Genomic DNA, 15,880 nt, shown 5'->3' on the forward strand with positions numbered 1-15,880 from the left:
CTGTCTATGTCAGAGCGCATCAATGAACGCCGGAATTACCTTAAAGTGCTATTGAGGTGTCCACTAAACCACAGAGTTGGTAAGGCGCCTTTCCTCCAAATCAACGCAGTCTACAACGCTGTCTATGTCAGAGCACATCAATGAACGCCGGAATTAGCTTAAAGTGCTATTGAGGTGTCCACTAAACCACAGAGTTGGTAAGGCGCCTTTCCTTTTCTCTAAATCAAGGCAGTCTACAACGCTGTCTATGTCAGAGCGCATCAATGAACGCCGGAATTACCTTAAAGTGCTATTGAGGTGTCCACTAAACCACAGAGTTGGTAAGGCGCCTTTCCTCTCCTCCAAATCAACGCAGTACACAACGCTGTCTATGTCATAGCGCTTCAATGAACGCCGGAATTACCTTAAAGCGCTATTGAGGTGTCCACTAAACCACAGAGTTGGTAAGGCGCCTTTCCTTTCCTCCAAATCAACGCAGTCTACAACGCTGTCTATGTAAGAGCGCATCAATGAACGCCCGAATTAGCTTAAAGTGCTATTGAGGTGTCCACTAAACCACAGAGTGGGTAAGGCGCTTTTCCTTTCCTCCAAATCAACCCAGTCTACCACGCTGTCTATGTCAGAGCGCATCAATGAACGCCGGAATTAGCTTAAAGTGATATTGAGGTGTCCACTAACCCACAGAGTTTGTAAGGCGCCTTTGCTTTCCTCCAAATCAACACAGTCTACAACGCTGTCTATGTCAAGCGCATCAATGAACGCCGGAATTAGCTTAAAGTGCTATTGAGATGTCCACTAAACCACAGAATTGGTAAGGCGCCTTTCCTTTCCTCCAAATCAACGCAGTCTACAACGCTGTCTATGTCAAGCGCATCAATGAACGCCGGAATTAGCTTAGTGTTATTGAGATGTCCACTAAACACAGAGTTGGTAAGGCGCCTTTCCTTTCCTCCAAATCAACGCAGTCTACAACGCTGTCTATGTCAGAGCGCATCAATGAACGCCGGAATTAGCTTAGTGTTATTGAGATGTCCACTAAACCACAGAGTTGGTAAGGCGCCTTTCCTTTCCTCCAAATCAACGCAGTCTACAACGCTGTCTATGTCAGAGCGCATCAATGAACGCCGGAATTACCTTAAAGTGCTATTGAGGTGTCCACTAAACCACAGAGTTGGTAAGGCGCCTTTCATTTCCTCCAAATCAACGCAGTCTACAAAGCTTTCTATGTCAGAGCGCATCAATGAACGCCGGGATTATTTTAAAGTGCTATTGAGGTGTCCACTAAACCACGGAGTTAGTAAGGCGCCTGGCCTTTCCTCCAAATCAACGCAGTCTACAACGCTGTCTATGTCAAAGCGCATCAATGAACGCCGGAATTACCTTAAAGTGCTATTGAGGTCCACTAAACCACAGATTTGGTAAGGCGCCTTTCCTTTCCTCCAAATCAACGCAGTCTACAACGCTGTCTATGTCAGAGCGCAACAATGAACGCCGAAATTAGCTTAAAGTGCTATTGAGATGTCCACTACACCACAGAGTTGGTAAGGCGCCTTTCCTTTCCTCCAAATCAACGCAGTCTACAACGCTGTCTATGTCAGAGCGCATCAATGAACGCCGGAATTAGCTTAAAGTGCTACTGAGGTGTCCACTAAACCACAGGGTTGGTAAGGCGCCTTTCCTTTCCTCCAAATCAACGCAGTCTACAACGCTGTCTATGTCAGAGCGCATCAATGAACGCCGGAATTAGCTTAAAGTGCTATTGAGATGTCCACTAAACCACACAGTTGGTAAGGCGCCTTTCCTCTCCTCCAAATCAACGCAGTACACAACGCTGTCTATGTCAGAGCGCTTCAATGAACGCCGGAATTACCTTAAAGCGCTATTGAGGTGTCCACTAAACCACAGAGTTGGTAAGGCGCCTTTCCTTTCCTCCAAATCAACGCAGTCTACAACGCTGTCTATGTCAGAGTGCATCAATGAACGCCCGAATTAGCTTAAAGTGCTATTGAGGTGTCCACTAAACCACAGAGTTGGTAAGGCGCTTTTCCTTTCCTCCAAATCAACGCAGTCTACCACGCTGTCTATGTCAGAGCGCATCAATGAACGCCGGAATTAGCTTAAAGTTATATTGAGGTGTCCACTAACCCACAGAGTTTGTAAGGCGCCTTTGCTTTCCTCCAAATCAACGCAGTCTGCAATGCTGTCTATGTCAGAGCACATCAATGAACGCCCGAATTAGCTTAAAGTGCTATTGAGGTGTCCACTAAACCACAGAGTTGGTAAGGCGCCTATCCTTTCCTCCAAATCAACGCAGTCTACCACACTGTCTATGTCAGAGGGCATCAATGAACGCCGGAATTAGCTTAAAGTGCTATTGAGGTGTCCACTAAACCACAGAGTTGGTAAGGCGCCTTTCCTTTCCTCCAAATCAACGCAGTCTACCACACTGTCTATGTCAGAGGGCATCAATGAACGCCGGAATTAGCTTAAAGTGCTATTGAGGTGTCCACTAAACCACAGAGTTGGTAAGGCGCCTTTCCTTTTCTCTAAATCAAGCCAGTCTACAACGCTGTCTATGTCAGAGCGCATCAATGAACGCCGGAATTACCGTAAAGTGCTATTGAGGTGTCCACTAAACCACAGAGTTGGTAAGGCGCCTTTCCTTTCCTCCAAATCAACGCAGTCTACAACGCTGTCTATGTCAGAGCACATCAATGAACGCCGGAATTAGCTTAAAGTGCTATTGAGGTGTCCACTAAACCACAGAGTTGGTAAGGCGCCTTTCCTTTTCTCTAAATCAAGGCAGTCTACAACGCTGTCTATGTCAGAGCGCATCAATGAACGCCGGAATTACCTTAAAGTGCTATTGAGGTGTCCACTAAACCACAGAGTTGGTAAGGCGCCTTTCCTTTCCTCCAAATCAACGCAGTCTACAACGCTGTCTATGTCAGAGCGCATCAATGAACGCCGGAATTACCTTAAAGTGCTATTGAGGTGTCCACTAAACCACAGAGTTGGTAAGGCGCCTTTCCTCCAAATCAAGGCAGTCTACAACGCTGTCTATGTCAGAGCGCATCAATGAACGCCGGAATTACCTTAAAGTGCTATTGAGGTGTCCACTAAACCACAGAGTTGGTAAGGCGCCTTTCCTTTCCTCCAAATCAACGCAGTCTACAACGCTGTCTATGTCAGAGCACATCAATGAACGCCGGAATTAGCTTAAAGTGCTATTCAGGTGTCCACTAACCCACAGAGTTGGTAAGGCGCCTTTCCTTTCCTCCAAATCAATGCAGTCTACCACGCTGTCTATGTCAGAGCGCATCAATGAACGCCGGAATTAGCTTAAAGTGCTATTGAGGCGTCCAGTAACCCACAGAGTTGGTAAGGCGCCTTTCCTTTCCTCCAAATTAATGCAGTCTACAACGCTGTCCACAGCGCCGTGGTTACCCTGGGACCGCGCCTACGAGCCGAGCTGGGGGCCCTTTTTTTCGCAGCTGCTATGACGTCACCACAGCGAGCGCCTCCTCGCGGCTGCGGTGCGCAGCAGATGCGCGGCGCGCCGTGGTTACCCTGGGACCGCGCCGACGAGCCGAGCTGGTCTCCAGTTTTTCCTCCGCTCGGTGTGACGTCACTGCGGGGGTCGTCTAAAGGTCAAACGTGGTTACCGCCGGGACCACGCTGACGGCTCAAAACCTAGCGTAGTATTGCTTTCGCAATAAAATATTAAGTGCTTCCCGGAGCCAAACTTTACCAACGACAGGCTACGCAGCCTTGGAACCAAAACATAGCTCTTGTTTTATTGCAACATAGCGTGCTGTACAATAGTTGACCTTGAGAAGCTCCAGGAAGGACTCGAGTGCAATTCCACACTTGTTGCAACAACCTCCTTACTCTCGATTAATTCGCGCACTGCTTCTAATAAAATTCAGGAGGGCGCTTTGTTGACCTAAAGTGAGGTAAGGCGGAAGCTTTAAGCGCGGTGTTGTTGCTTGTGTCACTGATATGTGGTTCAGATGTTAAGCTTCGTCTCTAAGGTTTGGTTTGGTTTATGGGGTTTAACGTCCCAAAGCAACTGAGGCTATGAGAGACGCCGTAGTGGAGGGCTCCGGAAATTTCGACCACCTGGGGTTCTTTAACGTGCACTGACATCGCACAGTACACGGGCCTCTAGAATTTCTCCTCCAAAGAAATTCTGCCGCCGCGGCCGGGATCGAACCCGCGTCTTTTTGGTCAGCAGCCGAGCACCATAACCGCTTAGCCACCGCGGCGGCGCTCTTCGTCTCTAAGAGTGGAACGTGACATCGTCTTGCAACGCTGCCAGGGAGTCCACAGAACGCCATCGCCCATTCGCCTTGCTCGTCGGTAAATTTGTTTTTGAGGAAAAGAAATGTAACTGTCTCACAGATCTCGGTGGGCACCTGAACCTCGCCGTAAGGAAAGGGAGGAAGGTGAAAATGAAGGAAGACACCCTATTCACTAGACGCGCCTTTGTTCATTCTGAATCATCTAGCTGGCATGGCGGAGTGGTGAGCGTGCTCGTCTCGCACTCCGGAGACCCTGGTTCGATTCCCCAGCTCGACCAATTTCCTACTCGGTTTTATTTATTTATTCATTTAAATTTATGATGATAATAATAATAATAATAATAATGTTTATTTGATCACCACGTTGTACATGATGATCCAGGGGACCGAAGTAAAAGCTGTCTTTAAACAGCTTGACAGAGCAACGGCCCCCCTTTTGGCAGCATACAAAGTGGCGCAAAAACAAAATATACAAGGTAAAGGGAAAACTACGTGGGATGAGCAACACCGCACTATAAGACAGTATAGAAACATGTTACAAAACAGATGCACATGGCACATATATTTAAAGCAGTACAAAACCATAAACACATGGCAAAAAGAAATAAGGAATTCTAATATTTAACACAATGCAATTACATGCTAAAGACACTTTAATAGAAAACATATGAATACGAGCCAGGAACACCAACAGGTCCAAGGCGGCTGTTTTCGTTGCATGAAGAATTACACGAAATGTTTACAAAGAAAGTAAGTTAGAAGTCTCTGAAATGTTACACATTGGGGTGTTATATTCTGTTTTAGTAGATCATTAAGAAGTCGTGCAAGACGGTTTTCTAAAGTTTGCAGACCGTACGTTCTTCGGAAAGTATTATTTTGCCACATGTCATTATTTCTTGTTTCATAAGTTTGTTCGCGCCTTTTCAGGCCTGAAATATTTTGAATAAAAGATGTTTTATTCAAAAATTCCTGTTTAAGTGTTCGGTTAAACCGGTTTGTTACTGGTATAATTTTGTGTTCTAAAAATATTTCTCGTGTGTGATGTAACCTTGGTAATCTCTTAACAATTCGCATTGCCTTTTCTTGCAATACAAGTAATTTGCTCAGATTTTCCTTTGTCGTAGTACCCCAGATAAGGCTACAGTAGTTAAATCGAGAATGGAATAAAGAGTGATAAACTAACATCATAACACAAGACGGCAAGATTTCACGGTTGCGATGGAGTATACCAATTATTTGTGACAACTTAGAAGTTATGTGGGCTATGTGATCGTCCCAGGACATTTGCTGATTAAAGACAACCCCAAGGGTTCTGAAATGTGGCACTATTTCCAGTGGACAAGATCGCAAACATAATTGTTTTGTCAGGTGAACTTGTTTATTCTTGGCCCGGAAGATAACTGCTTTTGTTTTGTTTACATTAATTTGTAATGCATTATTTTGTGTCCACTAGTCTAGATGTTCGAGCATGCAGTTTGCTGTATCTATTAACACATTAGCATTTTCACCAGCCAAGAACATGCTGGTATCGTCTGCGTATATAATAAATTTTGTGAAGAGAAATACATTGACGATGTCATTAATATAAAGATTGAAAAGAAAAGGACCGAGTATACTCCCTTGCGGTACACCGCAACGAACAGGGAGAGTTTCAGACATGAAGCCATTTACACTAACAGCCTGCCGGCGATATTGAAGATATGACAACTATCGATGCTGCGTGCCCGCGGAAGCCGTAGCGTTCAAGCTTCTGGAGAAGTAATTGATGATTTATAAGGTCAAACGCCTTTGTGAAATCAATGAATATTCCTAAAACTATCATATTCTGTTCAAAATGTTTTACTATATATTCCATCTGATCTAGTGTGCAAATTCTGTGGAAAGTGCTTTCTAAATCCATATTGTGATTTGGTAAGTATGTGGTGTCTGGATTCAGATGCCGCAAAGCGTTTATGAAGCGCTTTTTCAAGTACCTTTGAGAATATTGGAAGAATTGATATCGGGCGGTAATAAGGGGTATTCAAAATTCCGCAACCGCGCTTTTCCTCATAACAATGTGTCCCAAACAAGATGGCTGACCATGCGTTTCCAACTGAAACAAAGCAAGAAAGACTGGTTTTTTGTTTGATTCTTCCAAAACACGTTTCTTACATTCTATGCACAACTTTTAGCGCCTGTCCTGTAGCCCACGTAGTTCCTTTATAGCGAAGTCGGCCATCTTGTTTGGGGCAACATAGTTATGTGGGAAAGCGCATTTTCGAAATTTTGAATATCCCCTATTGCCTAGCTGGTTCCTATCACCCTTCTTAAAAAGTACAGAACAGCGGGCAACTTGCATTTCGTGAGGAAAAACAGCATTTGCAATACATAGATTAATTATATGGGTTATGTAGGGCAGGATCAGTACTTGGAGGATCACTATATCATCCCTTTAATTGGTTGCATGGTTGTTAGCCAATGTACAATTGGCCCCCTTTGAAATTCACGCACTGTGACGTCACGACCGTTTCGACCAATTGAAAAGCGTGACATTTCTGTCGACAACTCCTGCTTACAACGATGAGGCATTAAAAGTTGGTCATGGGGAACTGGATGAAACAATGGCCAACAAAGAAAGCAGCGTTGGCGCTACGAAATCCGCAGCTCTCCACAAGCTCTGCACTGCACAAAGAACCGGCGGTGCAGGTCCACAAATGGACTGTCTTCGCAATGAAGACTGGGAAGGGTTAACGCTGTTCTGCTCTGCTTCGGCCGCAGAAGCCCTTGTCCGCCCTTCTGACAGCAGGTGACGACGTCCACGCAGGTCCAGACCCGGAGTGTGACCGCAAGTGCGCCAATGGGGGCCGCTGCAACGCCGAGAAGATCTGCGAGTGTCCCAAGCGATACATGGGCCGCTACTGCCGGACAGGCAAGTGCTCTTTCTCCTCACAGCGGTGGCCCCCCTTCGTGTGGGCGGAAAAATGAGACGTGCAAGCCTCGCACCTGTCCTTGACGCTGGTGAGGCTGAGAAATGAATCCGGGTTTCTTTGCCAAAGAAATTTGTCGAGCTGTACATGTGATAAAAAATGCTGCAATATCTGCTTCGCCTCTTGAAGGTGTCACCTAAACGCAGACATCCGAGTCTGAGGATCATTTGTAGCCATTTATTAAAAGTACCGTAAGTGAGATCGACTTATCGGGGATTACGCTACGCCCTATAGACTACCAAGAAAGCATGTGGCGACATCTGAACAGCACGCTTACGGCCAAGTTTCTGGCAAGTCCATTTCTCCTGGTTGTCGTGAAACAGCGCGCAGTGAAGAGGACGTCAGTCGCTTATGCTTGGTCCTTTCGTCGTGTGCCTTTTTGCGCGTGCGACGATGAATCGCGACCGACTGGCCGACGCTTGACGTTACTGTACGCCCTCGCGACCGTGCTGTTATATAGCGTCAGGGCCGGCCTGCTAGGTTTTTTGTGTAAATCATTGTCTCTCGAGTGTGCCATCGCCTGAAGCACTCTGCTTTTTATGGCACCTCCTGCCTAACCCCGTGCAATGTGTGGCTCAATGGCCGCGATACTTTCAAGTATACGAAGGAGCAGAACCAACTCGCACCATTGGTCAGCGCGATAATTCGCTACGCAACGCCCCACCTATAGGAACTTCTAGTTTCCATTACTGGTCTCTGCATTGCGAAAATGTGAAAGCTAAGAAAACCTTAATTGCTGCAAAATTAATCTAAGCGAAATACGATAACTTCTGAACGTCTTAGATCGGCAACGCTTAGCATAAACACTGAGGCGCATGAAATAAAAATTCAAAACCGTTTCATCGGTTACCAGCTAAGTAGTTGGGCCTCCTTTGCCGCTAGGATTAGGTATTGCACTGAGTTATTTGCCAGCAGTCTAGGTGGCGGCCACTTTAATAAATATGTCGAAGATGGCAGAATTTCAGTAACAAGCAGATATTACTACCAGTCACGTGATGCGCCGGACATTCAACGAATGCGAGCGCACTGCAGCCACGGCTGCGAGATAGTTCTCCGTTTCCGGTCAAGCGTGGCCTGTCCGTGCTCGGGGCAGATTTGCAATGCTCCCTGGGTCCGACGAAATTCTTGTACGCTGCTTTCCCTTTGAATGCATTGCGCTTAGTGAGCAGCAGGCTAGGTATGCTCGGCTTTTCTGTATTTCCTAAAATCAATATAGCTCAAGTCCTAATACTTGCATGTGTTGATGCCACATTGGCACGTTTCAGAAAGTGTCCCAATAATAATCATTGCCCACCTCTATTTCTGTCCGTACGGAAGAAATACGTTTCCATTTTTCTTTTATTTTGCGTGCTTACTCGATGCAAAGCATGCATCATCGGACCCAATAGCCGATGACTAGTAGCTGGGCTCAAGCATTAGTGCAGCGCACAGCAAAGTGTTGATGTCGCTAAGCCTGAAAGGAGTGTCGGGGGGAGGAGGGAGCTCTGATCCCGGTCGCCTGCCCAGCAGCGCTGTGCTATCCACAGTGCATGAATGGCGGCACCTGCGTCGCCCCGGGGAAGTGCGACTGCGCCGTCGGATACCAGGGGCCCCACTGCGAGGGAGGTGAGTGCCGCTCTTCTCTTCTATCCACCCTGCTATCCACCCGCGGTAATACGCATGACGAGCACAAACGATCGAAAACAGTAGCAGCGTGGCCACTTCCAGACAGCGCCTTCGATGCGAAAATAATCGCTCTGGTCTTGTTTCATTTCGCGTTGATAGCACTCAACATATTTATTTACTGGATGGGCAATACATGGTACTGCCCGTGGGGCAGGACAAAAGGAGATAATTAGTCTCCTGACGACGCCGTGGCCCCACTGGGCGCAACAGCAGCGGTTACAGAATACATGTATACAGTACACATACAAATGGATATAACAATCATCACCGTACAAAAATGCACATGAAGCAAGTTCAAAAGGAAAGAAATACATGTTACTGTTGACACTTTGTACACAAATATAGAAACCACAACACAATAACTTTGCAACTAGAAATCATTATTCAAACGTGTTTGGCTTGCTATTTCGAGTGAACAGAAGTTGTATTCTGCGTTTGAAATTTCTCAGACTTCTACATGATTTTGCTATTTCGAGAATATATACCCGCGAAAGCAGAAGACTGGACAGCCGCCACCATAGGTCAGTTGGTCGGGCACCGATACACCGAGGTCGTGGGTTGGGTTCCAACTGCCGGCACGTGGTTTCTTGCACAGGACAAGTTTAAAACAGACAAGGCAGAGGAGGAACACACACACAACACTGCTTTTTACGATGGATCACAATCAACTCGCATAATCCTCAGTTCTTCTGCACAACACTGCTGGACTTACAGCTGATTGTGATTGAATGGCCGCATGTGACGCAGCAAAGTCCGGCGGAGGGCAAGTCCTTACAAGACGTGCGCCCAAATCTCTGGCGGGAAACAGGAGCTTGTAAAACCCACTACGTGATTGGCCGGAGGGCGTCTGAGGCAGCACCGAAGCAGTTAGTTAATTAAAAGACTAGCGCATAAAACTGGGACAAAGAGAAAGAGACAGGACGAGCGCTCTGTGTTTGTCCCAGTTTTATGCGCTAGTCTTTTAATTAACTATGACACACCAACTAGCCCAGCTTTCCGCTTTGAGAGCACCGAAGCAACTCAGCCTTGCACTGCCGCCACTGTTCCCCCCTCTGTTTCACGTCGCTAGTGTGATCAGCGATCCTTCAGCTTTTATCGCCGAAAAACAGGGCCAGTTCTTGTGACCGTCTTTCCATCATTTTGTTCTGAGTCCGGCGACGTCGTGTGTGCGCCTCCTTTGTCTCGTCCTGCATTCGGATTTCGCTCGTTTCACCTTCCGTGCACTGTCAACCGGTATTCTGCGCTCTTGTTTCTTCTTTTACTTCAACGATTGAGCGTAAAGTGATTGCGCTGTTAATTTCCCATTGATCAACTACCTTAAAGAGTAATAAAAACTAGAAACACGTCTGTTCCTTAGTTTCGCTTGCTGTTGGCTTCCTTCATGTGTTCTGCTGCGCCCTGTGTTGGTCGCCGTCATTAAACCCCACTTGGTGGCGGTGCCCCGATCCTCACCTCTGACGTCACCCTGAGCCACCTGCCCTGAGTGGCAGCAGCGACCGAGATGTCGAGAATCGGCTGTCGGCCTGTTATTATTATTATTAGTTATTTATTCAGTACTGCCAGCTGCCTTTTGGAGGGCAAGACAGGGGTGGTACAACGATACATCGTTTCTACATTGCAACGCAAAGGAACAAGTGAGCACGGAATGAGCATAAACACGCAGCGTTTATTGAAAAAAAAAAGGAGGCGTGAAATGAGCACACAGTATACGCTCGTAAATGTCGTCTTTCGTTCGACACCGTGGCGCTACGGGTCGTGATGAACGCGTGAGCCGGCACAACAGACGGGACGACGCTGAACAGCGCGCGGCATTCCACTTACGCAGGGAAGGTAAGGGCGCAGAAAGGACGATCACGAGAGAAGAGACAGGACGGCACGAACGCAAACTGTTACAAGCAGGCTAGTCGTAGTCCCCTATGCCCACAAGACTGCTCACAACTTCAACAAAGTAGGGAATAAACACGGCGTGCGGTTGGTGTTTTCAGCGCCCTGTAAGCTCAGCCGCCTATGTGCTCGAGTCGGCCAAACCTCCACCAAGAAGCGCAATGCCTGCAGTGTAAAACACAAAAACCCTTATGTGGACTGCCAGACAGCCGTGGTGTATCAGATTCCATTATCATGTGGTAAGATATACGTAGGGCAGACTGGCCGCTCCTGAACATAAAGGGTCAATTCGGGAACCAGATCTACGACACCCGCCAAAACATTGCCTGGCTAGCCGTTACCGAAAGAAACGAAGATCCTGCGCAAGTGCAGAGATAAAACAGCACAAGAACTTGTAGAAGCCTAATACATTGATAAAAGAGGTGCAGACTGTATCAGTGATACGTCAATCAAACTTTACGGTAGTGAAAAGCGTTTTCTCGAAGGCACCATACCATGATTCGCCCCCTGCGTGTTTTCGTCGCTCTTTTGCGATTCATGAGTGAAGCCAACAGCGACAGAAACCAAGGGACAGAGGGGATTTTAATTTATTTATTTATTTTGTGCTCTTGTTCGATTTAGAATATTACTGAATATGTTATCGCAAAAATCTAATTGATTAGAAAAGCAGAAGAAAAAACAACCACATCCCGCGGGTGGGATCCGAACCCACGACCTCCGAATTACGCGTCCGGTGCTCTACCGCTGAGCTACGGCGACGGCTGTGGGGGGTATTTATGTTTACAAATAACCTAACCTTAAGAGCATGGTAGAGAGAGGGTGCGGTAGATGGTCCTTGGCGATCACAAAATGAACAAGGGAGGGGAAAACCTCAGGTTGCTAGAGCCAACGTTTCGACAAGGGGACTTGTCTTCGTCTGGGCAAAGCGTTCATCATCGGCAGGGATTATATAGGGCCTTCGCTCCGAGGAGGAAGGCCCCGGGGGTGGGGAAGGAAAGTGGTGTGGGAGGGGATGCGTGTCAGGAAGGGGAGGGAGGTGAATCATCATTCGCTAGGCTGCAATAGTCCAACAACCTATATCCGGGGGGTATGCAATGAACAAAAGGCTTTGAAGGGGCTGCGACGGGAACTCAGATAAAAGGATTAGTCAGCGTGGTACAGGGAAATGAGAACAAGGGAAAAAAAAAGGAAAAGGGGGGGGGGGGCTGGCACTGGAATGAGAAAGGAAGGGGGGCATTTCCAAGGAAGGACAAGGCAGGGGGGGGGGGGGGGGGGAAATGGCTCGTGTTCAGAGAAAGCCAAAAAGTGGGGGCGGAGGGGTTAACAGGAGTGTCATGGTTTCCGAGAACTGGTAGCAGGGGATTAGGAGAAAAAAAAAAAAAGGTGAACAAAGGAAGAGGGTGACAAGGCCGGAAATGGGGTGGAAGATATGACTTGGGAAGGGTGCAAGGAGCGACCATATACTTATGTGAGGTTCTAGGAAATAGTCTGACCACGTGCTAGACATTTGTTAATTTAAAATTATGCTGACCCTGGAATGTACCTGAGAGATTCCAGGTTTCCTCTGGACATGTTGATCCCTGTTGGTTGCAGTGTTTTAAATTTGTGGATTAGGAATGCTTCTCTGTATTTTTTGTCCCTAGTCGATTTGAAGCCTGACTGAAGAATGAACAATTTGAGTTCGTCGAATTTGTGATGGCGTTGATTAAAATGGGTCGACACTGCCTTCTGTTCATTCCGTGTTGTGTCAGCCCGGTGCCCGTTTAATCTGGCACTCATTGTTTGTCCGGTTTCTCCGATATATTGTTTCTGGCAGTAGGAGCACTGGAGCATGTAGATAATATTGGACGATGTGCAGTCAAAACTGGTCTTTATATCGAAACTGAAATCGCTTGCCATGCTTTTAACCGTAGTGTCCCTTTGTAAATGTTTGCATGTCTTGCATCTGGGTCGAGAGCATGAAGTTACTGTCGGTGGTGGTTTCTTACCGAGCCTAGCATGCACCAGGATGTCCCTCAGGTTTGTGTTGCGTCTGTATGTTACCCTTGGTGCGTCGGGAAATATTTTCTTGAGACGGTCGTTACCAGTTAAAATGGGGTGGTATTTCCGCAGGATATTGTTTATGTTTGGAAGCGCGTTTGAGTATTTCGTTATAAGTGCAGGAGGTCGTTGACTGTTAGCTTTTGTTCATTTTTTAAGAACTACATCTCGTTTCAAAGTGGTTGCTCGTTGGAACGCATTATTAAGGGTTGTCTGTGGATGGTTTCTGGTGATTAGTGTGTTTTTTAGCGAGTGGAGGTGTTTCAGGTAGTCATCGTCGTCGCTACATATTCTTCTTAGTCTCGTTGCCTGTCCTACGAATATACCTTGTTTGCAGTGTCTTGGATGATGGCTAGTGAAATCTAAGTATTGTTGTCGGTCAGTAGGCTTCCTGTAAAGTGTGGTTTTGAGCTTGCTATTTTCTAAATGGACAGTGGTGTCAAGGAAATTGACTTGCGTTTTCGAGGAGTTGAAGGTGAATTTAATGCTGGAGTGGAATGAATTGAAATGTGTGACGAATGCCTTCAGGGTCTCAGCCCCATGCTCCCATATCATGAAAATATCGTCTATGTACCGCAGGTATATGAGTGGTTTTTTTAGAAATGAATTTAGAAGTTTAGATTCTAGTAGCCCCATAAAAATGTTCGCGTAGGTTGGTGCGAAGGGAGTGCCCATGCTTGTTCCAAATACTTGAAGGTAGTAAGAAGAATTGAATTCAAAGTAGTTGAGTGTTAGTACCAATTCAAGTAGCGTGAGATACACTTCAGTTTCGTGCGGGTGAGGACTTTGAGTTAGAATTTTTAAGAGTGCGTCGATACCTTCATTAATGGGAATATTTTTGTACAAAGCGGCGACGTCAAGTGTGACAAGTATGCTATCTGCTGGGATAATGGAAGCGTCATTCAGAGACTCTATTATGCGGAAAAAGTGCGGTGTATCCTCGACAAAGGAAGGGAGGTGGGTGGGAATATCTGCAAGATAGTTGTTCAGGAAAATTGATAAGTTCTCTGTGGGCGTGTTATTGTTTGAAACGATAGGTCTGCCGGGGATATCTGCGGTAAACAAGTCTTCTGCGGAAACCTTATGGATTTTGGGAAGTAGGTAAAAGCGTCCTGCCTGTTTGTTTAGCGGATTTAAGAAGTGGTAATCGGACTGCGTGATTAGTTCTCTTGATAGTAAGTTTGCCAGTTTGTTCAGAATCAATTTGCAGAACTCTGAAGTGGGATCTGAATCTAATTTCCTATAATGACAAGGGTTGTTAAGTTGCCTAAAAGCTTCTTTTTTGTATTTTTCGGCTGGCAGGATAACTATGCTACCTCCTTTGTCTGCAGGTTTAATGACTATATCGGTTCTAGAAGCTAAGTGGTTCAGAGTAGCCTGTTCCGTTGGGAAGAGTGTTCATCAGCGCCACCCACGTTCTTAAGCGGCGGACGTAGCACGTCCTGAGTTACCGCTGATGTGACGTAGAACGTCATCGAACGGGAAATTACACATTACACATGACGTGCTTGATGACACGATCCCCCACCTCACTACAGCTATTCTGGCGGTTGACCTCACAAAGGCATTTGACAGGATTCGGCACGATGCCATTTTGCGAGAACTGCAGGCACTACAGGTAGGCTCAAATACCTACAACTACGTTCGCGCCTTTCTCTCGGGCCGCACTGCCTCCCTGCACATAGCAGAGCTGAGCACACCACCTTATACACTCGGCGAACTTGGAACCCCCCAAGGCGCGGTCCTCTCCCCTCTTCTCTTTAATATTGCTTTCATCCTCCTAGCTCATAAACTCGCTCTCATCCCACACCTAAGGCATACCTTGTACGCTGATGATATTACCGCATGGAGCACTCATGGATCTGATGGAGAAATTGAGGAAACTCTTCAATTAGCAGCTGACACCATCTCTGCTCATGCGTCATCTATTGGGCTCGAATGCTCCCCCTCTAAATCCGCACTTCTCCTCATAAGACCGAAATCTGCCGCTAACTCGCCCATTCAAATCGCTTTACAAGGAACCCCTATCCCCGTCACCCCCACCCTCCGTATCCTTGGCCTTTACTTGCAGGATTCAGGACGCAACGATCATACCCATAAAACACTCAAGTCCTCCACGCAATCTGTGTTGCAACTTCTACGCCGCGTATCCTCCCTGCACAAAGGTTTAGACGAAGCGGACAGCATGAAAGTAGTGCATGCTTTTACACTTAGCCGCATTTTATACGCCACCCCATATCTTAAGCTCAACCGCATGGAAACAGAGCGAGTGAACGCCATGATTCGTCTAGCAACCAAGGCAGCCTTAAACTTACCCCGCAGCACTAGCACAGCCAAGCTCCTTGAACTATATGCATAGCACCATTCAGGAACTAGTAGACGCGCACCTCCAGACTAAGTATCTGAGACTTGCCGCGAGCGCAATTGGCAGGCATATCCTCGCTTCCCTTCGCATCAACATTCCCGCTAATCAGACATCCCTTATAGCTATTCCTCGACACATTCATACCCCCCTCGTTGTGAAACCCCTTCCCCGGAACGTTCATCCCCAGTACCACATCCCTCGCCGCATGGCTCGCGCTGAGGGCCTACACAAGTATTATGGACAAGCCCAGGACGCCATTTGGGTAGACGCCGCGTGCACAACTCATGAAGCTGTAGCTGTCGGTTACAATCCAGCCCTAGCACAGCCCCTCACACACCGCCTTCCCTCGGGCTGTACGCCTGAGGAGGCAGAGGAAACCGCCATCGCCCTAGCCTTGTACATTCCAATGCAAACTACATCTTTAGCGATTACAAAACGGCTCTGTTCAACTTCGCGAGAGGCAGGATTCACGCAGGGTAGAGCTCCAGTGGGTGCCGGCTCACTCTGGGAATCCAGGAAACGAGGCTGCCGATAAATTGGCCCGAGGTTTGATTTGCCGGGCTCAGGACGGCCTCGATCCAGGTTTCTCGAGAGAACGGGCGCACACCTTTGCAGAGCTCACGCAAATGCCCCGCTTGGACCGTCGGACTTACCCT

General features: G+C 47.2%; 1 protein-coding gene across 5 annotated transcripts in view; it reads left to right on the forward strand.

Moving 5' to 3' along the window:
* shf (WNT inhibitory factor 1) overlaps positions 1-15,880 on the forward strand; it is a 412,546-nt gene that overhangs the window by 315,413 nt on the left and 81,253 nt on the right. For 4 of the 5 annotated variants that reach the window (XM_089553559.1, XM_089553558.1, XM_089553560.1 and 1 more), the window contains 2 exons: positions 7,108-7,212; positions 8,780-8,875. In XM_089553559.1, the coding sequence (XP_089409685.1) occupies positions 7,108-7,212; positions 8,780-8,875 (201 nt within the window). The remainder of the gene's footprint in view (positions 1-7,107; positions 7,213-8,779; positions 8,876-15,880) is intronic. The other variant, XR_016284440.1, reaches the window with a different exon arrangement.

This window comes from Amblyomma mixtum, chromosome 7, assembly GCF_055824585.1.
Source record: "Amblyomma mixtum isolate Tamu chromosome 7, ASM5582458v1, whole genome shotgun sequence".
In the NCBI taxonomy this organism is placed as follows: Eukaryota; Metazoa; Arthropoda; class Arachnida; order Ixodida; family Ixodidae; genus Amblyomma; species Amblyomma mixtum.